Source organism: Vulpes lagopus, chromosome 5 (assembly GCF_018345385.1).
Source record: "Vulpes lagopus strain Blue_001 chromosome 5, ASM1834538v1, whole genome shotgun sequence".
Classification (NCBI taxonomy): Eukaryota; Metazoa; Chordata; class Mammalia; order Carnivora; family Canidae; genus Vulpes; species Vulpes lagopus.
In genome coordinates, this window is record NC_054828.1 from 83331157 (window position 1) to 83356966 (window position 25810).

Here is a 25810-nt window from a genome sequence, read left to right on the forward strand (position 1 = left end):
GAGCTAGAGCAAATAAACACACTGTGGTATCCTAGATTGAATCCTGGAACAGAAAAGCTGGTGAAATCCCACTGAAGTCTGGGTTATGGTTTATAAAATTTTCACAAATGTATATAATAATATGTTAACAAGAGAGGAAACTGGGTGAGGGGTATAGGAGAACTCTGTATCTCTTTGCAGCTTCTCCATAAAGTGCAAGACTAGGAGAAGATATTTGTTCATATTTGTTTGGGTATCTAAATAAACAGGTCAAGGATATAGATCCGACCTCTTGACAGCATTCATTTCCCCCTGGTTCCCGGCTGACAGGACTCAGATTGGCTCAAATAGTGGTGCGGATCTCTTGATCTCTTGCCCGGGTCCCAGCTCCATTTATCTTTTCATTCATACACATAGTCGGTTCACTCAATACAATTAATGTGCATATATTATGTGGTAGAAAGTCTTCCAGATACCGAGGATAAAGCTGTGAACAAAATACTCTGCTCTCCTGTAGTTTACAGCGAATGAGCCATAGCTGGTCTAAACCAGAGGTAACTTCCCTCCCTTTGGCTGTGATTGGTTTTGGGCGTGGCCATGGGGTTCAGTTCTGGCCAATAAGATGTAAGAGGAGGTAATATAAAGAGATCATTTAAAATAGTAATTTAAATTTAATAATTTTGAGAATATTTTACATGGTTTTAGGGAAACAAATCTATAAACCCGAAGACAGAAAATCATGGTCTCCTAAGGAAGGAAGAGAGTTGGCCTGCACAGGCCTTTATCTCTTTGACTTTTCCTTGTCCTCCTTCTCCTTTCCTCCCGCCTGGAAGGTGGATGTGATGATGCTTGGAGGTTAGGCAACTGTCCTGTGCCCATGAAATGCTAAGCATGCTAAGTACAACAGAACAGAAAGACAAGAAGCCTGGGTCTCTGTTGCATAGCTGCTCTATAATTTCCTATAATGCTCATATTTAACTCTCCAGAATTCTTACGATTGAGAACATTATGTAGAATACAAATCTATGTATTTGTAAAAACATTTCAACATCTTGCTGTATTCATTTCAGATTTTAAAAAAAGAAATTAGACTAATGAATAAAGCAAAAAGCCTGCTGTGTATCCAGGGGGACCTCATTTTTTCCCTCACCCTGCAGAAATGACTACTAAACTGAATTCAGTGTTTTTCTCATGAATGTTTTCACACTTAAAATCATATCATGCTGTCATCATTCTTCAACTTGCTTTTTTTATTCAACAAGTTTTAAAAGATTTGTTCATGTTGACCCATGTGGTTCATTTTAACTGCTATACAGTCTCTCTTAGATGAATATGTCACCATCTATTCTCCCATTGGTGGAGATTTAGGTGATTTCTAATCTTCATCATTATAAATAATACTGGAATGGAATAAGACCTGTCTTATACATGTCTCCCTGTGGATAGATTTCTCTTGGGAATGTTCTCAGAAGTGGTATCACTGAGTGTGAGGGTATGCACCTCTTTAACTTTATGGGACACAGGCTCACAATACCTTGTTCAAAACTTTGTGGGCCAAATGTGTTTCAGAATAAGAATGATTTGGATTTTAGAAAGGCAGTACAGTGCTGTGCCATACATCATATTCTAGCAGGGCTTGGGTAAAGTATTCCATAATCAAATATATTTCTTTTTCTGTGGTGAAAAGTAAAAATATCCACAAAAAAATGGAATAAAGACCATAAATAATCTCACATAGAGTCAGGTTTTGCCACCACATATGTTAAGAAAGAACTTCCAGTTATCAGGGTTTTTGTTTTGTTTTGGTTTGGTTTTATTTCTGAATTGCAGATAAGGGATTTGAATCTGCAGCACAAAACTGCTTTTGAAATTAGTTGTATTAATATATCTTCCTACCACTGTTTCTTCAACCCCTCATCAGCATCTGTTAATATGGGACTGCAGGACTTTGCTATCTGATAGATGTTTGCATATTCTGTAAGTAAAACAAAACAGAAAATATAGAATATGGAAGGAGAGATCTCACTCACAACAGTGATGAAAACGTTAAACATCCATGGTTGTACGAAGTAAGAAATGTGAAGAATCCAAATGAAGAAAATGTTAAAACGGTTAGAGGAATATAAATGTGATAAGTAAATGGATAGATATTTTTCGTCAATGTTTACAGGCAGACTATGTTATAAAGATGCTATTTATCTGCAAGTTATCTTATACATTCAATGCAGTGCCAATCCAAATCACAATAAAACTTTTGAAACTTGAAAAAAGCATGTATAAAATTACCATGGAAGAATAAATATCCAAATATTCAGGAACAATCTGAAAGAGAAAAGCATGATGTAGAAGGGATTAGTAGATACTAAAACTGATTAAAAAGATTTGGTAGTTAAAACAATATGGTAATGGTTCAGAAATAGAATGATCATGGAACAGTAAATAAAGTCCAGAAATAGGCCCAAAGATAAATGGAAATTTAACATATGATAAATATATTTACACTGATATTTACAAATTAATCCGTGATGTTCTGGGAGAATTGGTTAGCCTTTGGGGAAAAAGAAAAAGCTGGATCCCTGCCCCATTCTTGACCTCAAAGTAGACTTCAAATTGATAAAATAATTAATATGTTAAAAATGAACTCTCAGATTTTTATCCAATCATCTGTTGAAGGACATCACAGCTCCTTACAATACACACACACACACACACACACACACAAAAGAACTATCAGAAGAAAACATGGGTCGATATTTGTATAATTTTGGTGAAAGGACAGTCTGACATGAAATCTACACGTCATAAAGGAAAAGCCTGATAAACTGACATTTGAAAACTGACGTTTTTCAAAAATGAAAAACCTTTCATGTGGCAAGAAGTGCCAGGTAGTGAGTATTGTGGCTCATCTCTTCAATATCCTTCCACCATTGCCCCAGTGTGTAGCTGCCATGCGGTTTGTTTGGGAGTGAATAGTAACACCTCTTTACTCCAGAGTCCCAGAACTGATTGTCTTATCCTACCAGAGTGGTTCCATTGGCCTTGCCACAGTGATGAGTTCAAGTAACCCGTGTCTCAGCAGTAACCCCACGGCATGGTCCTTGTCAAAAAGAACGGCACATAATCCAATTTAAGCCTCTAAATATTGGAGGCTACGGGTCAGAAGGGGCCTTACTCTCTCAGAGGGCCTTTGAAAGTCAGTTTCCGCACATTGTAGTGTGGCGGTGGAAGAATGACAGCCCGTCAGCCACCAGCAGGGAACTGAGCTTTAGGATAGCTTTGCCTCTATAAAAGGCAGGGGGAACAGAAGGGAAAGAAACAAGGCCCTGACAGTTGTTAGTCATCAAATCAAACCAACTCTGAACTACCTTTGGACTTTCAGCCAACAAATCTCCTTTTCTGAGTTAGGTTTTATGTTACTTGCAAAGTAAAGAGTTCTAAATGATATGGACCATGAACAAACTCAAAAGACAAACTGAGGAAAATATCTGCAAATGCAAATGACAAATAATTTAAATCCCTAAAATGCAAAGAACTGCAAATAAACACAAAAAGGAAAACAACCTTTTTTTTTTTTTTGAAAAGGCAGACTATATGGATAGCTGCTTCATATAGGTGGAAATGCTAATGACTAATACACATGGATGCTTAAGCTCCCTGTCAATTAATTTACACCAAACAAAGGGAAATCATTCTTTACTTATAAGATTGGCAAGGATGAAAAATATTGATGTTACTTGGGGCTGAGGATATATAGAGGAACAGACTCACATCCTATTGGAGACAGTGTAAATTGGTGATTTTCAAAAGAGTAATATACAGCTTCTCTTAACATTTATAATACTTTTGATCTTTAACCAACCAGTGTCACTGCTGAAACTTCATACTACAGAAATAACTATGCAAGAAGGCAAGGGTGTACACAAATGTCTTGCAATACTATTCACAATAGTGAAACACCAGGAACATCCCAGATATTCACCAGTTCAGAATTAAATAAACTCCAGAGACATCAATGCAATGGAAGTATTCAAAGGCTTTATAAAGGAAGAAATCCTATTATATTGCCATGAAAGATGTCCAAAACACATTAAGTGGGAAAGAAACCTGTAATATAATATACTATGGTTGTGTGTTTTTTGCATGTGAAAAAAGTATATACATATTCCAGTAAGTGGGAATTTCCAGTGGTTCTATGTGGGCAATGGGATCAGGGCTCCATGGCGGGGAGGTCTGAATTCTTTTAGATGCCCACATCCACATATCCTCGCACACCTGCCTTCACCCCCAACCCCACCCCTGCCGGGATGCATGGCCTGCCAGGGATTACAGGGCTGTTTTGGTCTCTCACCTGACTCACTCTGTTTCCCACCTGTTCCCTACTCCACAGTGTACCAGGAGTGGGCTCATACATGCTTGTAGACAACGTTAAAACCACAACAAAACTGACTAAAAGTTAGTTCGCTTTTTATTCTCAATACCCTTTCTAAATCCTGTCAGCTAAAAGATAGTCCTCCTAGCAGGGAGTGCTAGTGCTCCTTTCCAGGCCCCCTCCCTTGGTAGCAACTGTCTCTGCTCCAAGAGTGACTCCTTTGGTCACGACTGCCCAGGCCCCCTCCCTTGGTAGCAACTGTCCCCACTCCAAGAGTGACTCCTTTGGTCACGACCGCCCAGATGCCATTGGCGGGGTAAAGTGCTGCCAAGGATGCACACAAGTGTAGAAGGTCATCCCTGACTTCAAAGAGCCGAAATGCCAGACAAGACCACAGTTACTAGAAATCGTCAGTGTCTCTGGAGCTCAGCTTACTGCCTCCATGACCTGCCTCCCCAGAGCAGCCTCTCTCCTCCTGCTGCCCCGACAATGACAACGAGGGATCTAGTCTCACTCCTCACCTGATGCCCTCGTGCTGCCCTGCGCCTCAGGCCTTACCCTTTATTTCTCGGCCTGTGGGGAAAAAGGAAACTCTCTGATGCTTTGATCTTACTTCTCCCGTGCCCATCTTTGCCTCCTTGGGTCCCAGGGTCCAGATCATCAGTTAACCTTTCACTTTACCCCTGAGAATGACACCCCGAAAACTCCTTCCCTAAAACCTTGGAAACCTACCTGGGAAGAAAAAGTGAAATGGCGGCTCAGGCCTCACTATCTGAAAAGCCCTCGGCTGGGCAGAGCAGCTTTCCTAGGCCTGCGGAAGTGGTGTTTCCCCAGCAGGCTTCTCTGGAGAAGAGGTTCACTGGAGAGGGCAAGGCCTTACTCCATCAGCTTTAAAAATGAGCACTCCGTGGAATAGAAAGAAAGAAAAGCCATCCACTCGGTGAACCTGAGCCTTGTAACAGAGAGGGGAGTGTGTAGGGAGAACAAGAGGGAGATCCAATTAATTACCCTTAGAAGCAAAGGTAAAAGTTGAAGATTACGAGACCCATTTACAGGAGGAAATAGACCCATCATTGAGCCTAGAGAATGAAAGGATTGTTTAGGCCAGAAAAGCGTCTCAATGTTCAGATTCCATTCCTTTTCTGGAGCTCTGGAGAGAGGAAGGTCATAGCTTGGGCTTGGAAGATAACACTGAGCAGCGGGTTCAGATTGGGAGGGGGCCTGTTGTCTTGGGTCCGGTCCTGGCCCACATCCTGCCCCCACCCTGAGGGAATAGGAGCTTCGATCCTCTCTGGGAGTTGATGTGGGCCAGCCGGTGAAGGGGAGCCCCCCCTGGCAGAGAGGCCCCTCCATTACCATCACAACGGCTGATGTCACAGACCCCACAGAGCAGCTGGGGCCCCCTTGTGCAGGGTAACCCTAACCCCAGCAGTGATTGAAACAGATAGAGTGGTGGCTCTCCCACACAATGCCCTGGCCCCCACTTCTCTCCTCCTCCTCCTCCTTGCACTTCCTCAAGAGCTTTTGTCTTCTGGTCCCTTGGGCTGTGAGGCTCTCTCATTCCCAGCAAACAATGCCCATTAAATTTAAAATTGAGGCCTCTGGGGAAAGGGTCTGTCACTTTCTCTCCCACTAGCTAGTCCCTGTCCTCATCTACCTGGGGAGCAGATAAGCCTGGCTGTAAGAAAAGGGGCAAGCTGCTGACTGCTTCATATCCCTCTCAGGTCCCCCTCCTCCCACCCAGCTCCAGGCACCCCATCAGGGCTGCTATTCCTCTCTGGGTAAGGTCTTGGCTGAGCCCCTGCACCGGTCAGTGATCAGAAGCTGCAGGAAATATTCTGGAAGGAATCAGGTTCGGCCTGGCTTTGAGGGCCCATGTCTGTATTGGACCATTTTGTTCAGTCTCCCCAACTGGCTGGAATTGTCTGTATCCTCAGAAATCAGGGTCTTCATGCCCATATCAGTACCCTAACCTGGCTGGGTAGAGAAAGCTAGGAGTGGTGGCTGTACTGGTTTTTAGGTATGATCTGGGGATCACATGGGGGCTCCTGGAAAAGGTGGGTGGCAAAGCTGTAGGTCTTGGAAAATTTGCCAGAATTACATGAGACAGAGAGGAGGTAAGTGCTCAGAGCCTCTGGCTTTCCCTCAGATCTGTATTTCCAAAGGGATTTGGTTATCATTCAGTATTTTAGTCCTGAATCTTTCTTAGACATTGATGAAAGCCATGTACTTTCTACCCAGGAAAATGTGTGAATGCAAGCTGGCGAACACATGTCCACATGCACGCTCACACACACATATGGTCCAAGGGTTCATGGACCCGTGGTTAAGGACTCTTAAATTCTATTAGGAGGTAGAAGTTTTGGCATCTAAGAGAGAGCAGAGGATGTTCTAGGTGGTACTGACAGGGAGAGTCCATCTGAAGGACTGGCTCTACTGTGAGCCATTGGCTGAAGGGCTTGTACCTGTTTCACATATAGGAGCTCGAGAGGCCTTGCTACCATTAACCCTGTTCTGGGCTTGGGGAGGGGAAGCCAGGAGGTAGAGAAGCTCTGGACACTTGTGTCCAGTGCTCAGCCATGAGAGATGTTTTGGAATGGATTGGGGGGTGGGGGGCTTAAACCTTGCACATGCTATGGCTAGGTACTGGCTAAGCATTTTGACCATCCAAAGCTCATTCACCCTTCACAACCACCCTGATAAATCAGGACTACTACTCTGTGCCATTGATGAGGATTATGAGATTTAGGGAGATAATTGGTCGAGGTCAGACAGCTGGTGAGTGGCAGAGCAGAGACTGAAACCCGGTTGCAGTAGTCAGACTTGTTATTGAAGACATTTTTTCCATCCTCTTCTCATGGCTCCTGCACCAGCCGAGGGTGCAAGCAGGCCAGGTGCTGTTCTGCCATTTCTGGCCTTCATCCCCATGGTTTTGGTGTGCCTACTGGGCTCTGCACTTCTCCTCCCAGCCTATGCCAGATTCCAGTCAACTTTTCACTCTCACGTGGTCTGTGCCTCACATCTTCCCACAGTTACGACAATCTGAATTTCACTCCTTTAAGGCTGAGCTAATTAGCATCCTGCTTTCTCTATGCTGTCTTCCCGACCAGACCCATTCACTCCTGTAGCAGGCCATGGTGCCTGTCCTCTCCCACACTGAGCTCTAAAGTAGGGCTCATCTTTCCCCTTCCCCCAGCCTGGCTTTGCTCTGGATAATGCTCCATCTTTCCGTTTAGACTAGGACCTTTCCGTTGCAGGCCTGGTGTTCACTACACACGAGGCTTCAGGATGCCTAGCCCAGCGTGCCACCTAAACCAGGCATTCCAGAAGTTCCTCCTCCTGATGGTGATGACGCCTGTGTTAACCGTACAGACAGGAAAACCCAACCCAGTGCTTTGGGATGTTTCCAAGGGCTCCTTGCCTGGTCTGGCAGGTAGGCTTTCTCCCCCTAGCAGGCCCCAGCCTGCTCTAGTCCTCAGTCCAGTCGAGGGGTTGCAATGGCTGTTATCCAGTTCGCCAACCAGAGCTGTGCTGTGTGAAAGGGGCGGAAGAACCAAAAGACCATGAAACAACACCGTGGCTTTTGAAACAGGTACATAGGCTTCCTTGTTTAATAGCAGTTAAGAGAAGAAAATGTACAGGAGGAATAAACATGCTCTTTCCACACGGGAGGTTCCCACTAACCACGAGGCCCATCTGCATCAGTAGCTTTACTAGTGAGTCTTAAAGAAAAAAGTTCCCTTTAGAGTTCAAAACGGACTCTCTTAAATTTCCTCCATAAACGTACAACTATTTGTGCAAAATAAAAAAGGCCATTTCCAACACATTAGTGAAAAGTAATTTTGAATGCAGGCAAAGGAAAAAAAAAGAGGCAGTTGAAGTAACCAGGAAGAGGGTCCTGGGAGAAGAGAGGCTAAGGTAGAGGCACCTCTGTAGCAGGCCCCAGGGAGTCTTGAGAGGCTTTTATGAGGAAAGTCATGGCTATTGCCAAACTTGGGGATAAAGGGCCCTGGGTCTGGGGCTCGCTCAGAAAGCACTTGTCAAGTATGCAGTGAAGCTAGGCTGCCTTTGAGGCCTGAGAGACCGTTAGGCCTGGTAAACAATAGAAACACCGGGGAACACTCCTTGGAAGCTGGACGCTCCTCTTGTCAACAGGAACTCTGCTGGTTCCAATTTCCAGGTCCTGTTCTTCCTCACCCCCAACAGCTTCATTCATGGCTCACTCAGAGAGATTTCCTATGAATGTTAAAACTATCCAAGCTGCCTACACGATGACTGAAACTCACTAGGGTCCCAAACCAGAATGTCCCTTTAGAAACACGGGCCTGATTTCCCCAAAAACTTGGGTAAGTGTCACGCTAACTCTAAGGCCAGCAGGCTTCTAGCCATGGGTGTTCTTGTTCTCTTACTGAGACCTGCCAGGGCTCTTCCACATCTCTGGGCATTTGAGGTTAGATCTTAGGGGTCTGAGGGGCATGGGCACATGTACACAAGTCCTGTCAAGGGCTGGCCCACCTAGAGCCCGGAGAAAAACTCAAAAATCCTACTTCACCAATTCAAGCTACTTGGACATTGCTGCTCTGGGATTGTTGACCTCCCCTTGCGCAACAAGAGGGCATCTCTATAGACAACTCGGTAGCAGCATGTTGCTTTCCTCAGAGAAGACTGCAAGGAGACTGAGAGGGACAAGATCTACCAAAGGGTCCTCCCCTGAGCCTGGGACTTCTGTGTGTGAGGTACAGAGGCATTCCCATTCCTCCACCCTGTTCGCTTGTCCTACAGCCATCTTTCTGGGGTACAGGCTTGAGACCAGACCAGCAACGATGACTCAGAAAAGACAAAAACTGTGACATGCTTAAGGTTCTCTTTGTCTCACATCCCAGTCTCAGTACTCAGAGCTGAAAGTGTCTGGCTGCAAACTGGGGACCAGTGAAGGAGTGTGTGTTGGGCCCTTCTTAAGCAACAGGACTTCAGATTAGTGTAATCATTTTTTGCTCTCTCTCAATCAAGTCCAGGCCTTGGGCAATTGCATCTTGGGTCTTATTCCCATGGGTCCCCCACTCCCCATTGCCTTTGAAATTCTGGGTGGCAGCACTCATCCCTGACCCTCCTTCCTCCTGAGACCCCGGGTCAACCACCTGGGACTCAAGGTAAGCCTTAAAAAGCTTTTTCAGAGCTTCCAGGCAGCCTGGCCTCTTCAGATTTGTGGAAGGCTCATGTCTGCGTGCATAACCTCTCTCCCTTGGTTTGCAAGTCGGGTAGGCTATAGGTGGTTGGGGTGGGAAATGAAAAAGGAAGCACTGCCCTCCCTAGAAGCAACTCAGTAGCTGACAAACATAGTGAAGAATTCTGTTTGATGAGTTTCTCCTCCCACTAATCCAAGCTGGAAATGCCTGTGTGGCTTATTTGTCATTGTTTGGGGATGCACAATTATACTCTTGTCCATAGCCATGGGAGCACCTGCCTGGAGAGTTTTAAAGTGCAGGTTCCTCTGACTGACCTCACAGCAAAGCCCTTGCACTAATGTCAGGAGCTCATTTGCGACAGTGGACACAGCCTCCAAGCTACAGTCCAGACTCCCCTGGCAAGCTCCAGAATGTGTGGGATCAGTTTACAGATGGGGCCAAAAGATGGCTATGGGGATCTCAAGAGAGGATGGAAAGGCTTGGGCTTCCGTAAGAGCTTCATATCTAGCATATGACTTAGTAAGGGAGAGCTGGGCCACTAGTGACAAACTACTAGCCATGGTTGGCCCCGTCTACTTCATGGTGACAGTGGCCCCATCCCCACAGGCATCCTGTCTAGCAGCAGCTGCCCCTACAGCACAGAGCTGATAATATTCTTTTAAAGATGGCGGCCAGAGGGCTGGTTTTAAGATACAAGGAACACTCCCAAGTAATCTTCAGGTTTTACCTCAGGGTAAAGCAAGGGCCATTTTCAGGCTTCTGGAATCTGACTTATCCCAATGACACTACTGAAGGAGGCCAAGTCTGAGACTCTCTGTGAAGAGCTCCAGAAATAACTGTTGATCTGTGCTCTGAACCAAGTGCCCTGACCCTGAAAAGAAGACACGAGATGAACAGGGAAGGGACCAAGGCTCTGATTCCATTCACACTGGCTTTCAAGAGCCAATAAAACTCCTCCTAGTGTGGCGCAACCTGCAGTTAGTCATGGAGTCCAATTATTACCACTGTATACTCAGCTCTGTCTTGCCCCAGAACAATTAGCAGTAAAAGCACCAGGTCATATCTGGGCTAAACAAACTGCCAACCTTGGGGGATTGGAGTGAAGGTGTCCTCTGGCCACATGCCATGCTTGTTCCGCAGCCAGTGAAAGTTGGTGGACTGAAGAGGCAAGAACCTCCAGAACTGTGTGCTGCTCTTTCATACCCTAAGCAGTGATGTTTTCCAGGTCCCCTCCTTGTATCAGGAAGAGCCAACCTCACCTATGTGGTGAATGGGGCACCAGGGAGTGAACAGGAAATACTTTATTCTCTTTTTGCCTACTCACCTTACCTCCCAGAGCCAAGTACCCATTTCGTTTGTGTCATTCCTGAGCCCCAGACCTAGAGCCATGATGAAAGGTGGTTCACCATCCTGGGACTGGTGATACCACCATCTCTAGGCTATTACAGATAGTGCAGTGTAACTTCCCCTAAATCCCAGCCTAGCAACCTCTCACGTACTTGCTTTTCCTTGTGCCTCTTTTACTATAGGGAAAGATTATGCGAATACTGTACATATGTTATTAAAAAAATACATTTGCTCTCTTTGAAGAAGAATGCACAAATGCAGGGCAGCCAGGGCTGGGTCCTGGACTATGGGGCTGTCGTGGGTGGCCTCTGTGGGCTGGAGGCCAGCCTTCATGAGTGGTGGCTGCTGATGAGTCCCCGGAGCTGCTTGGCCACAGTGTCGATCAATTTCTGCTTGTCTCGCTCATTTTTCCGAAACTGTGCAAACATGTTGTTCTTGCGGCTGGTGTCCTTCATCCTAAACGGAAAAAGAAAGAGAGAGAGCAAAGTGTTTGAGGAGATGATGGTGGAACAAAAACTGGCAGGAGGCAGAATGGCACAGTGCGTCTTCGCCTCCACTCAGAGCTGAGAGAGTCTGGAATATTTCCATTGCAGGCCCGTACTTACCTACTATTTGGAAAGCTGTCCTGCTTTCACCTTTGGAAGACAGTCAAAAGCCAGCTCTGGAGGGGCTGACCCCCTATCATCCAGACCCACCCTACCTATTTCCTTATTTTCTATCTCCAGTTATGCACCTGTTACAGGTATGTGGAGCATGCTAAAGCCCTGATGGTCAATAGGCTCTTAGAATATCTAGGATCCACTTATCATCTCATGAGCTTATGAAATTCTGCTGGGATCTTAAAGCTTGTATTTGAAAGATAAAGCAGAAAAATCCTCTCAACTAGCAATTCCAAGAGGAAATGAATAACTGAAAGCCACTGTGTCTTTCTAAACTTCAGCACCTGGTTACTCTCTCCCATCCCTAACAAAACTAAAGGCTCAACTGATCTCTTTTGTCCCAGAGTAGGGACAAAGATCCAGAGGCGGTGGCTGAGTCCATGGTGCTGAGGAGAGCAGGGGGACCGTCCTTTCACTGGAGCCAGAACTTTAGGCAAGAGAAGCCCCTGAGAACTTGAGGGCTGTCCATACCATCAGACCTTTGACTTCTGCAGAGCTTTCTATTACCAGGTCCTGCTAAAGCTCCAGAGATGGCATATTCTTAGAGCACAAACCATGGGTAGTTCTGGCCAACGGTTGTGGCCAGATGGAAAGACAACCAGGAAGCATGGATAAAGTCAAGACCAGGCTGGGGCTTCACAGAAACACCCAAGTCTGAGTGAGCCATTGTGATAGAATGTGGGAAGGTACTAATCCCTGCAGAGTTCATAACCTCTGATATCTGCCTGTTAACTCTGGCCTCAGCCTCTGCACACTGGACCTCCAGGCCACAGCTAGTTCTGGTGTTAGAGAATTAAGAACACCACCCAGACCAACTTCTTGGGGTTGGTATAGGTAGTCTTCACCACCATCCCCCAGGAGCCTGGCTGGCTCTCTGACTTCACAGTTCCCTGGGCTGCATGGAGACAGGTCAGAAGAAGGGCTGGGGGGAAGGAACCTGTTAACCTTGGTAATCTACCTCCAGGTAAACTTCCCAGGGGCCTTCAGCCAAACCTGGTCCATTTTTTTCCCCTATGGGGTGGCTCTTGTGCACAGGGGCAGATTTGAGGCCAATGGGTTAAAAGGCTAGAGATGCTACAAGGGCATTTATATTCAGGATATTCTGATAAGCATCAAAACTGTGTGGTTGGGGCTGACATTAACAGCCATAAATGAGTTGAGACTTTTCTCTCAGATCTAAGCTTAAGGGCTTGCAGGTTGGAATTCCTTAAGTGAACTCAGAACACTGAATATTGGGTACAACCACCCACATGTGCAGGTCTATGCTTGGAGGTGAGGAAGAAGGAGAGGTGACAGATGTTGGTTGATAAGAAAGCACAGGATCCTCGAGGCTATGGTGATCACTGTATTTAATCCCTTGCACATTAATTGCACAATTATGTTTGTGGAACTTGCCTGGCTTTATTTATTTATTTTTAAAAATTTATTTATTTATCCCAGAGGACTCCCTTTCCTTTGCTGAATATGCTATGAATCTAAACAAAAACAACATAAAACAAAAAAGAAAAAAAGGAGGAAGGAAGAAAAAACACTCCCTTCACATAAAGGGTGGTCGTTTTAAGGTCCTACGTGATCATTAATTTCATGACTCCTCGAAGCTGCCCAGAGACGGGGAGCTAGAACTGGCTTTCAACTCCCATAAGGCAGCTCCTGTAATAAGGTAGGAGAGAGGGAGGAAGAGGGTGCTCTCTGAGCCTCAGGAGTTCTTGACCAGTAAGGCCTAGAGTTGGGATTACTCAAAAGATAAACTCATGTGCCCTGATGGCTGATGGTGGTGTGCCAGTGTGTGCCTTGGAATGCTCCCAGTCCAAAGGGTAGCCCTTCTCCCCTCCCCTCCTGGGATTCTGATCTACTTTGGCTATGGCCACCTCTCAATGACATAGGTGCCTCTTCTCCTTCCTGAATGTCCTGAGTATGTCTTTGGGTCTTTTTACGTCTCACCCTGCCAAGAAATGCCAGGTTGAAAAGGAGAGATTGTCAAGCTCTGTGGTATATCTGGCTGTGGGGAAAGCAGGAAAGGGTCAGGTAAGAGGACTGATTCCTATGAGGCTGGGAAATAGGAATGTTAGTGATCTGGGTGGCCTCTAGCCACTGTGTTTGGGAGGAAGCTTTTAAACTCTGATGATTGCTAGGGACAAGCACATGGCTATGTTACTTTCAGGCCTTCAGAATGCTATAGAGAGGCTGATTCTTTTAGCCTATTATTGATCTACAGAAAGTGGATGAGGCACTCTCTCTCAGATCTAGAGATTCTTAGGAACAGACAAGTCAAGGACTGTTGAGAGAAGGAAATAGAAGGGAATCCCACAGACTGTTTGGACACACAGTGAGTATGATGTCTAAACACCAACTGAGAGGCCTGCAATGAGGGACATTCATTTCAGTTGGGATTAGGCCTTGCCTCCAATAAAAAGTCTTCCACAGTAGACAGGGGTTGCAGATCATAACACCATGGGCTTCACTACCAGGAAGTGGGGGAGACTGCCGAGGAGCTCCCTTCTGTCAGGGCTGACATTCAAGCCTCGCACCAGCAAGGGCATAGACTGTGCCAGGAAGCTGAGTGGGAACAATCTTTTACCTGGCACCCACGGGGGGAATAATCCCTGCCACCAGCTCCAGCCCCATAGGAATTGGGAGGCCAATGGTCACTCTAAGGACCAAGGACAGAGGAGATAGCCAGCCAGTTGGCACCAGGCCAGTTTAGTAGATTAGTATGTTAGGGTGGAGACACCTCGCAGGGTAGGGATTTAGTGTAGTCATTAGTGTCAGTGAGGAAACCAGAAGGACTCGCCTCAAAGTGGTGGAAAAGGCCCAAGTGGATAATATACTTACTCTCTAGATATCCTAGGGAGGAAGGTCATTGGGAGAGAGGATAATGGGAAACAAAGTTAAAATGGAAACATTAGTCTGTCATGGCTGCAGAAAAGTACACCCTGGGCTCTGAGATTCTTGGCTCCAAACACACTCGTCTGCATCCTGCTCTTGCCTACTTTCCCTCTCCCTCCTTCCCCCTTTTTAATTGCCTAGTAGGGAGGACACACCTAAGCCTTTCCTTCTGCTTGAGGTTCAACTCTGGTCTCCTAGATGCCAGTCCATGTATCTAAGTTCATATACGGCCATAAATGTACTTGTTGTGCTGCTTAGGTGCAGGGTACTCTTCTAAGAAGCTGGGAACTAACAGGTGTGATGACAAGAAAAAGCTGCCCTTTTTCCAAGCTGCCTTGGTTTCTGGCCTGCCAGCTCTCAACTAGGTTAGGAAAAGCCAGAGCAGAGCTAGGCTGCATAACAGATCCCAGCATCTGTGTGTTATACTGGCGAGCCATGAGATGGTCCGGAGCTGGCCAACTCAATCTCAGTGGTAGCACCTGTGCTGGCCAGTGGCTGCCCAAAGTGAGAGTGAGACACCTTGTCCAACATAGCTTTCTTGGGACAGTTGGCACAACAAGGCTCAACCTGGCAGGGAATGGGAGGAGGGGGTGCTGGTGAAGGTTTCGAGAATTCGGGGAACTTTTCTGCTAGAAACCACAGAAGCCATCTTCTGTGGGGCTGAGTGGGGCGAGTCTCACTCTGTTCACCAGGCAGCCTGAACCCAAACTTAAGGCATCTTCCTTTCTTCTCTTGCCAGTTCTAGTCAAAGAGATGTTGCTTGTTGACACTCAGGAATTAAGAGTCTACAAGAAGGTGGCCAGCCTCCCAAATCCTGTGGTGGAGCTTACTGGGAGCACTTATGACAACTTCCAGAACAGGGCCTCTCTGCTGTCTTTTGAAGATTTGAAGGTATTTTCAAAGAGAAAATTATCCCTGACCCTGACTCCCATGCCCTTTCCCCCACCTCCCAACAGAGACCACTGGACTGGGTACTCACTTCTCAAGCAGGGTCAGAGCCGTCACTGGGTTTACCCGCAGGTACTTGCAGTTGGGCTGACCATAGTCAGCAAGGTAGGTTGACCAATCCCACTGGATGAAGAGATCCAAAAGCTAGAAAATATTCAAACCCCACCCCAGGGATTAATCAAACAAGACAAACTGGGTTTCAGAAACCCCTATCACTTTACTATCACCTAATCGTAGATTTGAAAAATAAAGATAAAAATGTAGTAAGAGAAAATAGCTAAAGACTGTAATGCAACTATGAAAATAAATGAGCAATCAGTAGAAGGCCAAGCCATATTTGCCACAAGCACTGCAATGCTGCTAAGACTGCAGTATAGGCCAACATTTAGCTCTCAGAGGCAGGCCTGAGACTGAGGCAAAACACAAGACTATCATAATAACTGGTCACTTATTACTTTAGTGAATACCTATCAAATGCCTTCCATGTGCCAAGCACCATTCCAGAAGCTTAGAATTCAACAATGAACAATTAAAGGTGGATGCAGTCCAGCAGCACATATGCAACCATATAACCTTTGAGGCTAAAAGGTGTGGGTTCAAGAACCAGTTTCACGACTTGCTGCATTGACTTTGCCCAAGTTACTCAGTTGCTACCATGAGATATACTGAGACGATATATATTGGTCTCTGGCCCTGGTTGTTGGCATACAGCTCCTAAAACCCTTGTAATTTGCTAAGTGATGAGGATACTAGGAGCATCTCTTGTCCTAATATTAGCTTTTGACCTCTGTTCTTGACACAGATCTCCTCAAACCTATGCAATTTCCTGGGTGGCAGGAGTATCTTTTGTTCTAATTAGGTGACCCAAGGTAGGCTCCCGGATAAGAACTGGTCACTGGAAAGATCAAGCCATGATTAGAAGCTTGGAATTTTCAGCCGCATCACCCATTCTCTTGAGAAGGGAGAAAAGCTGAAAACAGAGTTAATGATCCATCATGCCCAGGTGATGAAGTTTCCATAAAATCCCCAGAGTACGGGGTTTGGTGAACACATGGAGATAGAGTGGTGTGCCTAAGAGGAGCATGGAAGCTCCTTCATGTCCTTTTCCCTGTACTTTGCCTCATGCATCTTCCACCTGGATGCTCCTGAGTCATGGCCTTTTCTAATAAACCTGACATCTAGTAAGCTGTCTCCTGAATTCTGGGAGCCCTTGGAGCAATTCAGCAAACTTGAGGAGGGGGTCAAGGGAACCTCCCATCTACAGCAGTTGGTCAGAAGCCCAGGCTGACAAGCAGGTGGCTGGTGTCCCGACTGGAGGGAGGGTCTCGTGGAACTAAGTCCTTTACCTGTGGGATCTGACGCTATCTGTGGGTTAACAGTGTCAGAATTGAGTCAAATTGTAGGACATCCGGCTGGTGTCACAGGGAATTGCTTGATGTGGGGAAAAACATCCACACATTTGGTGACCAGAAGTGTCAGAAATGAAATGTTTCATATGAGTAGTAAAGGAGACTCAAGGGAGAAACACAGGAGGGAAGAACTAAGCTTTTCTTTATGTGGAAAACATAGAACTGAGTTTTTCCTTTATAGTCACAGACACAGACACATGCCTATAGTATGTAAACAGGACACGGGGACAATATAGAAACACTGAACAGAACCATGAATAGATCACATAGTATTCTGTGAGGCAATCTGTGTTGTACCTCTGTGGACACTGGCTGAGTAGATGAAAACTAGGACCAAGGTAGGTCAGGACTGAAAAGTGGGCTTAGTCCATGGTTGTGGGCACAGAGCCTGGCACCAGGGTCAGGAGTGTTCAAGAGGAATGCCATGGAGTTAGGAGTGCCAAGAACTTGATGTATCTAAGATGAGGAGAGCACTCTGAGAGTATACTGAGTTCTAAGTCTCGGGGAGATTCTAACTTAGAGAAACTTGAATAAATTTTGTCAAAGGCTTTTGTTCCCAGCCAGATGTAGCCTCAAGTTACCAAATATTTAAAACAAATATTTTAAAACTCTTGAGTAAAACTAAAAAAAGAAATTGGTACATTTCAAAGGTTAAGTGACAAAGGGGAAACTGTTGGCTCCCCTTGTAAGCTTCTAGAGGGGGTAAAGTCCTGTTCTCACATTGCTGCACAGGAGCACCCTAAGCAGTCTTTCTAGCAATAAGATACACACAAAGGCTGCCGGACTCCAGGCATGTCCGTACTTCTCCCTTTCCAACTGCTGATGGAGGCAAGTGGGTGGCCATCTCTCTGTGTGGAACAAAGACCAGAGAGACCTAGAGTCCAATCCAGTGCCAGAACCTGGGCTCCAGGCACACCTTCCTCCCGTCTATCTTCACTGTGCCACTGGGCAAACAGGCACCGTGGGCCTTGCCCTGCTTGGCTAAGCCTCCTCTTCCAACCATTCTTTTAGAACAGTTGTTAGAAACCTCCCCAGGCAGGACAGGAATTGGCTGAAAGCCTGAGCCTACAACTGAGAAAAGCCCCTATACCCTCAGCCAAGAAAGGGATGTTAAGATGAGAGGAGATGGAAGACAGATGAGCAGACACATTGGTTGGTCTAGGCTGGCCTGGCCCCAAAGAGCCCTCTCAGGCCTCTTTCAGGTCAGGCCTATTTTAGTTGGCAAGTAAAAGGGCTTCTTCCTTTTTTTTTTTTTTTTTTTTTTAAAAGGGCTTCTTCCACTTCCTTTCACTGCCCCAAGGCCTCACAGAGCTCTGCTTTAGGAGAGAATTTTCCCTGACTTCCTCCTACTCTAACTGGGGTGTCTCTGGCCTGTAGTCCCCAAAGGCCAGGCAACAGAGTTCCTCTTCACCTACTCCTAGGAGTGCGATAGACATTTGGAGCATCCCTTGTTCTGTAGTCCTTCCACTACTGTGCTTTATAAACATAATTTTGCCTTTTCCCCAAACCCCAGGAAAAATGTATGAAAAAAGATAGCATTCTCTTAATCAAAATTCCTTCTCAGAAAATGTAAAAAACCTTGGGGAGTTTGTTATTGTTTGTACACTGGGGAGCTAATACAAAAAACAAAAAAAGTGAATGAATAAGTTGACTTGGAAAACTTGGAAAACCTGAGCTCTTAAAATGCTTTTAATGTATCGTCAAATGTGGACATGCACACGCATTTCATAAAATTACATTCTCTATTAATGAGTTCCTAGTTTCTGCGATGGAATTAATGGTATCCATATTTTCTTCCATATTTTCTGACTTATTGCCAAGAAAGCCATGTCCTTCTGGCTGATGACACCGGTGAAAATGACCAATGGGTATGGAGATAGTTGACGATTTAGCTCTACAGTTTTCTATTTTTATCATCCGGCCAAAGTCTCTCAATGCCAGTAAGGAGCCTAAAAGCTCTGGGATGACAAGCTACTTAATTGCTCCCACTCTGAGCATGAAACTACACAACTCTATTAAGCTCAACCAGTCCAAGCCTGTCGATCACACTCTGGGTCTGTGTTGCTTTCCATAGTCCTTTCCGGGGCCGGTGCCCAGATGTTACAGCTTCCTCTGAGACAGATGGACATAGACTAGAGTCTGGGCACTACCGAACCAAGTTAGCTGCACAGGGCACGGTTCCACCAGATTCCACGGAATAGTGTGAGGAGGCCAAGAGACGGAGCAGGCCTGTTGGTCAACATGGCACTTTGATTCCAAACTGACTTGCAAAGGTGAACCAGCCCCTTGCAGCCTGGGTCTCTGCAAACAATGGCCTTGTTAGATCTCAGCTCAAGGATGCAAAACATTCGGTCATCATGAATGATCCCATTCTTTTTAACTTGTGAAATTTTTCATTTGGAAATAATTTCAAACTTATTACGAAGTTGCAAGAATAAGCATAAAGAACATCATATGCCTTCCTCCCACATCCATCCATTACCAACATTTCACACCATATGCTCTAGCCTTTGTGTGCTCTTTCTCTCTGTACACACATGGGCACACAAGATCTTTCTTTTCCGAGTCTCTTAAAAGCAAACTGTATGTACCGTGGCCCTTTATTCCCAAATACTTCAGCATTCCTAAGTATTTGGGATATTCTTTTACATAATCATCATAGTTTTCAACTGCAGAAAAGTTAATACTGATACAGTCTGTATTCTAATTTTAGAAATTGATTCAAAAATGTCCTGTATGCAGACTTTTGTTTTTGTTTTGCTCTACTACATCACATAGTTTAGGATTAGGTATTGCATCTAGTGGTTTCTTCAGTCTCCTTTAATCTGGACTATTTCCACAGCTTTTCTTATATTGGTCTTTTTGAAGAATATGGTCCCCTGCCTCCTTTTCCCTATGCAGTTTTGTTTTTTTTCTGGTGCTTTCTCATAATAAGATTTAAGACTGGCATTTCTGGCCAGAATACTAGTTCAGTGATGCTGTGTACTCCTCAGGGGATCACATCTGGAGGTATACACTGTTTGTGTCTCATTGGTGGTATTATTTTGATCAGGCAAGAGGTTGTCTGATTCCTCCCTGTCTAGGTATTATGTTTTCCTTTGCAACTAGTAAGCAACTGAGGAGGCAATTTAAGGCCATGCAAATATACAACTCCTGATTAAAATCTCCCCTCAGATTTAGTATCCATTGAGCGTTCCTGTCTATATTACCTTTACTATGATGGTTGCAAATGGATGGCATTCCAACTCCACCCTTCTTTCCACACTTATCAGTTGTCACTTTGCATTCTTCCCCACTAACTTACATATTTACTTATGGTATGGATTCCTCGGTTCCCATTTCTTCAATGGATTATATTCATTACTATCTCTAATTATTTTGATGCTCAAACTGTCCTTTGATTTGACAAGTGGGAGCCCTTCTGAGCTGGAGCCTGTGCCCTTGTGACATGCCCCACATATTTTTTGAGGACTTCCTCACTTTCTGACATAATAAGGTGCTGCAGGCTTGTCTTACATCTAACCTGCCACAGCCATTTCTCTGAAGAGCTCTTCTTTCAGTGGTAATGTTATAGAGACCAGGATTTGGGTGTTGGGTGTGCTTATTACTACTGGACTGTTTTTGTTCATTGCTACTGGAGGGCAAATTGTGGGAAGTTAAGCCCTTTCAGCAGACAGAGCTAGAAAACACATGCATGTAAATATACATATGTGTGTGCGTGCACATATGTGCATGTGTACATTGGTGTAAGCATGTACCCATACATATTTTAGAAATGATGCATTTACACCAACACCTCAAATTCTAATCATTCTCACAGAGTTCTTTCTTGCCTTCCTCTATTCTGTATTGGTACTTGCTTTCTTCCACAGTGAGAATCCTGGCTCTCAAGAACATCATTTCATTTACTATTTTGCTCAGTCCTATAATATATCTAAAATAGGTTTGGAATTATTTGTACATACGACTACAAAAAAATAAGCTTATTAAAAAAAGAGCTTGGGATATGCTTGCAATTTTCCCTCCCAACTCAAGACTGAGCATACAATCAAACACTGTGTTTCTAAATCACTTGGGTAAGCTCTTGATTTTCCCTTCAGTGTAGTTACGGTATTTATTTAAATGCAACTGGATTCATTTGTGTCCACTTGCTTTTAGTTTTAGGCTCTTCCTTCTCATCCTTGTTAATTTAATTTTTTTAAATATATAGGATATTAACATGCTTCCAAAAGCCAAAATTATACAAAAAAAAAAATCAACTCGGAGAAGTGCTGTTCCTTCTCTTGCTCTATCTCTTTTACCCCAATTCCTTCCATGCTTCACTGGTAACCAACCAGCTCCATTGGTTTTGGATTTGTCCTCCCTATGCTTCTGTTTGTGAGGACAGGCAGAGGCACCTCTGCTTTCTTCTTTCTTGCTTGCTTTCACAGAAAGTGCCCTATTATATATGCACTTTAAGAACTCTTACCTCTTGATGTTCATAAGTAGGTGGTGGGTGGAGAAGAAGAAAGGAGGGTCACAGGTGAAAGACTGAACTTAAGATCACTTCCATGATCTTATAATTTGAACATCACCTTGCAATTTTTACCATATCCTCATGCTCTGTGTTTTCATTTACTTAACATTTTTTTTGGTATCGATTTATGTTTTGATCATAAGAAACACATAGAAGAACACTTGACATCGCTCTCACAAATGTGAACCCATTCCTATTTGCCGTAAGTGGAAGATGTCTTGAATCCTAGTGTCACCACGAGGCACTGTCCCCGCCACTAAGACTAAAAAGGAATAGCTTAAGACATGGTTTAGCATTTCATGGTGCCTCTGGGTGCTACTGAAACCTGCATCTTGAGTACTGGAATGCCTTATGTACCTCCAGAATTCCATCCACCCTATGTTTTGGGTTTAGGTTGTGATTTCAGCCAAGAGTTCAGTGATGGGGATCACTTGGGGGACCCCAACGGGGTCCATAGCCAAGGGTCTGTTTTGGCTGGTGAGGCCTAGCAAGCCTGGCTGGGCTGGGAAACATGGTAACACAACCACATAAATAGTTCATTTTGCTCACAACCAGGTACCCTCATTAGTGTGTTTCCCTAATAGTTGGCTTTGGGTGAGTTCTTACTTCTGCATCAGAACATTGTTACAAATCTTGATGCTGCATGGAATGACTTCTGATAGGATTTATAGAACCACACTTTGAGCCTGCACTATGTTCATTCTATTTATATTTAAGAGATCCCTCCCCCCGCTTTTAAAAAAGATTTTATCTTTAAGTCATCTCTATACCCAACATGGGGCTTGAATTTATAATCGCACGATCAACAGTTGCATACTGACTGAGCCAGCCAGGTGCTGCTGGATTTCTTAAGAGTTGTATAAAAATTATAAATAACCTACTAAAGTTTAAAAAGTTCAAATGAAGTAATCCCTTTTCATATTAACTCACAAGATTTGAAAGAGTAATAATAAAACATTTGCTTGTCTTAGATTTTCTTAATGAAGATGCAAACCTACTGAATTCAGAGAATTTTTTAAAGCATCCACTATGTGCAAAGAACATGGCTGGGCCTTTCAAGTACCATTAAAATAAATGGTTTACCCTCATATAGGAGAATAAAAGAAAAGCATGAATAACTGTAATCCAAGCCAAATCAGTGAAATATTATTAAATGACATGTACTAGTCTGGCTATTCCTCCTTTTTGAACTCAATCAGCTGAATTATTTTACAAAATTTTTACTTATAACAAAATTTAAACAGCAAATACAAATTGTGGTGCAACCCACAACACACAAACACACACACACACACACACACACACACGTGCACACACTACATGTGCTTTAAGTTTATTCTGGTTATTACATAATGCCTAGAGGTGTCCGGAATCATCTCAGCAATATTAAATGCCAGTTAGGCTTATATCACTGCCATAAAGTTCAATATAGAAATTTGCCTGCATTTTATTAACATCAGTGGGGGATTTTTTTAAATTCCTATTTTGAAATAATTTTAGGCTTATGTAAAAGTTGCAGAAATAGTTTGGTCAGTACCATTTACCCAGCATTTCCCATTTCACATATTACATTGCCATCGTATAATGTTCAGAACCAAGAAATTAACACTGGCACAATACTATTAACTATGACTTTATTCTGCTTTTGCTAGATTTTCCACTAACATCCTTTTTCTGATCTACTCCAGGATCCCACATTGTGAATTTACTCATCATGTCTCCTTCATCTCTTCCAATCTGTTACAGTTCCTCATTCTAATCTTTCAAGACCTTGATACTTAGTTTACCTTTGATCTTTTATTTTATAGACTGACCCTTAATTTGCATCTGCCCAATATTTTCTATGGTTAGACTGAGACAGTAGTTCTTAGCCAGGGGGAATCTCACCTCTAAAGAGACATCTGGCAACGTTTGGAGACATTTTTGATTGTAACAAGGCTGGGGTAGTAGTGGTGGTGATGATGCTGCTTCTAGTGGGCAGAAGCCAGGGAAGCTGTTAAATGTCCTACAATGCTCAAGACAGCCCTCATGACAAAGAATTGCACAATCCAGAATGTCATTAGTGTTGAGGTTATGCACTTTTTGCAAAAACACTACAGAAATGATATTGTATCCTTTTTAGTGCACCAAGATCAAGTGTACATGATGGTCACATCTCATTACTGGTGATATTAATCTTGCTCGATCACTTGGCTAAGGTGGTGGCTGATGACTTGCTTTGCTGCAAAGTTCCTATTTTTACCTTTGTAATTAATATGGTTCGTGAGGGAGTTACGTTTTGAGACTATGCAAATATCCTGTTTTCCCTCAAACTTTTGTCCACCAACTTTAATATCAACTGGTGAATCTTGCCTGCAACAATATTTACTGTGGTGGTTGACTATTTCTCTCTCATTCCTTCTGTAGTTATTAATTGGAATTCTGTGTGGAAAAGTACTGTCCCTTCTCCTCCTCTTATTTATTTGTCCAATTATTTATATCAGTATTATCTCATGAATATTTTATTTCACGGGTTATAGTTTAATATGATCATTAATTACATTTTTTCCTAATTGTTCCAGTCTTGGTCATTCGGAGATTGACTCTCCAGTGTATTTTTGACCAGCCCTTCCCTTTCTCGAACACTTGCTTACTTTCTGGAACTAAAATGTTGCAAGCTCATCTTGTACCTTCCCTGCCCCTGCTCTCAATCAGTCACTTTTTCAGAAAGCTCTGGTTGCTTTTACTAGAGAATGTTTTTTAGAAGCCAAGATCTGAGCAATTAGCATGCCCATTTCTACTGGGGTATTAATGTTTCTAGGTCATTTCAATGGACAGAGCTAAGAAATAAATGTATGTTTCCTGACTTGAATGTAACAAACACATCTATATTTATTTCTGTATCTATTTATATATTAAAATCATGAGTTCCTATCTGGTGTCTCCGTTTGCAGTCCAACACCACAGGGTTCACGCTAGCCTTTCCCTCTTTCCTTTTTTTATCATTTATTTCTCCAAGAGTGAGAAACCTGACTCTCATTATCTATAATCTATTTTACTTATTTGTTCAATCCTAGCATAAAGTATTTTGGAATTGCTGATCCATACTCCCGTGAAAAATAAATTTACTAACTAGAGCGTAGTATCTACTTTTTTCTTTTTGTCTTTAGGCTTGTAATTTCCACCCGAAATACTGGTTTCAAATTTACTTGGGTTAGTTTTTCTCTTCCTCACCCCTTTCAGTGTGGTTATATTATTCTTTCATAATTCAGTTAGATTTATTTTTCACTGCTTGTGTTCCATTGTGGATTCCTCCCACATTCTGGTTGATTTTTTTATTATTTATTTATTTTGGGGAATGAGTCAGAGCTATATAAAAATTGTACTCAGAAGTATCGCTCCCTCCTCATCCAAACTAACCTGTTCTAGTCTCTTCACTTTTTCTATATCCTTCCTATCCACGCATTGCACCTAATTGCACCTCACCAATTTAGTTCCTGGTTTATTCTTCTTTTATTAGTTTTGTACAAATGGGAATACACATGTATGTTTTCTTATACCCTTTTCTTTCTCACTTGAAGGTTAACATACCATAGATACTCTTTTTACACTTTGCTGTTTCTCACTTAATGATATGTCCTAGAACTCTCTCCCTAAATGCTGATTCCTTATTAATAATCATATTCATTATTTATTCATATAAATGCTACTTTTGTAAACCAGGTAAGTCATTTTCAGACATTATGTTTTGGGGCATTTTATCATTAAACTGGCAGCATACAGGAGTATGCTCGATACTTAGAGAGTAGGGACATACTGATAAATGTTAGGACAACTTCAGTCAAAAGAAAACTCAACAAATCATTAATGATGCTTTGACTGCAAACAGAGTTATTTGTTGATGTTAGTTGTCCTCAGAGGAGGACAACTAAAGTAGTGTAGTAGTTGATGTGACACTTTATCAGCTATATAGGTTAACAAAACTGTAAATTATATTACTGGGTAGCATACAAAAATATGTACAAGTGGGAAAAGTTAGGATAGGAAAGACATTTGAATCATGTCATACAAGTAGATACTATAATGAGCTCTTTCTCTCTCTTTTTTGCCTCCTATATGACTTTTAATCCATATAACTTTTAACTAGGGCTTTGGCAGTTCTAAAGCTATCTCCATTATATTTCTTAGTTATTTCAGAACACCCTCATAGTTTAAGGATTCATATTAAAATTCTGACTTCATGGGGGATGTGGTGGGGAGGACCAAGATGGAGGACAAAGGAGAAGCAAGTTGCTGTAAATCACGAGATAAACATGTGGTACAGATGGCTTGATGGCTCACTCTCCAAGATGCCCCAGCTATTTATTTTTAAAAACCCTCATTGATCCAGGGGCACCTGGGTGGCTTAGGCAGTTGAACATCTGATTCTTGATTTTGGCTCAGATCATGATCTCAGGGTCATGAGGTCAGTCCCTGTGCTAGGTGTGGAGCCTGCTTAAGATTTTCCCTCCCCTATACCCATGCATGTGTGA

General features: G+C 43.5%; 1 protein-coding gene across 2 annotated transcripts in view; it reads right to left on the reverse strand.

Annotated features, from left to right (window-relative positions):
* Window positions 1-7929: 7929 nt before the first annotated feature.
* The window catches only part of EXOC6B (exocyst complex component 6B), a 620952-nt gene continuing 603071 nt past the window's right edge, over window positions 7930-25810 (reverse strand). For both annotated transcript variants that reach the window (XM_041757049.1, XM_041757048.1), the window contains 2 exons: window positions 15406-15518; window positions 7930-11337 (listed from right to left, as the gene is read on the reverse strand). In XM_041757049.1, coding sequence (XP_041612983.1) covers window positions 11211-11337; window positions 15406-15518 — 240 coding nt within the window. In that variant the 3' untranslated portion in view covers window positions 7930-11210. The remainder of the gene's footprint in view (window positions 11338-15405; window positions 15519-25810) is intronic.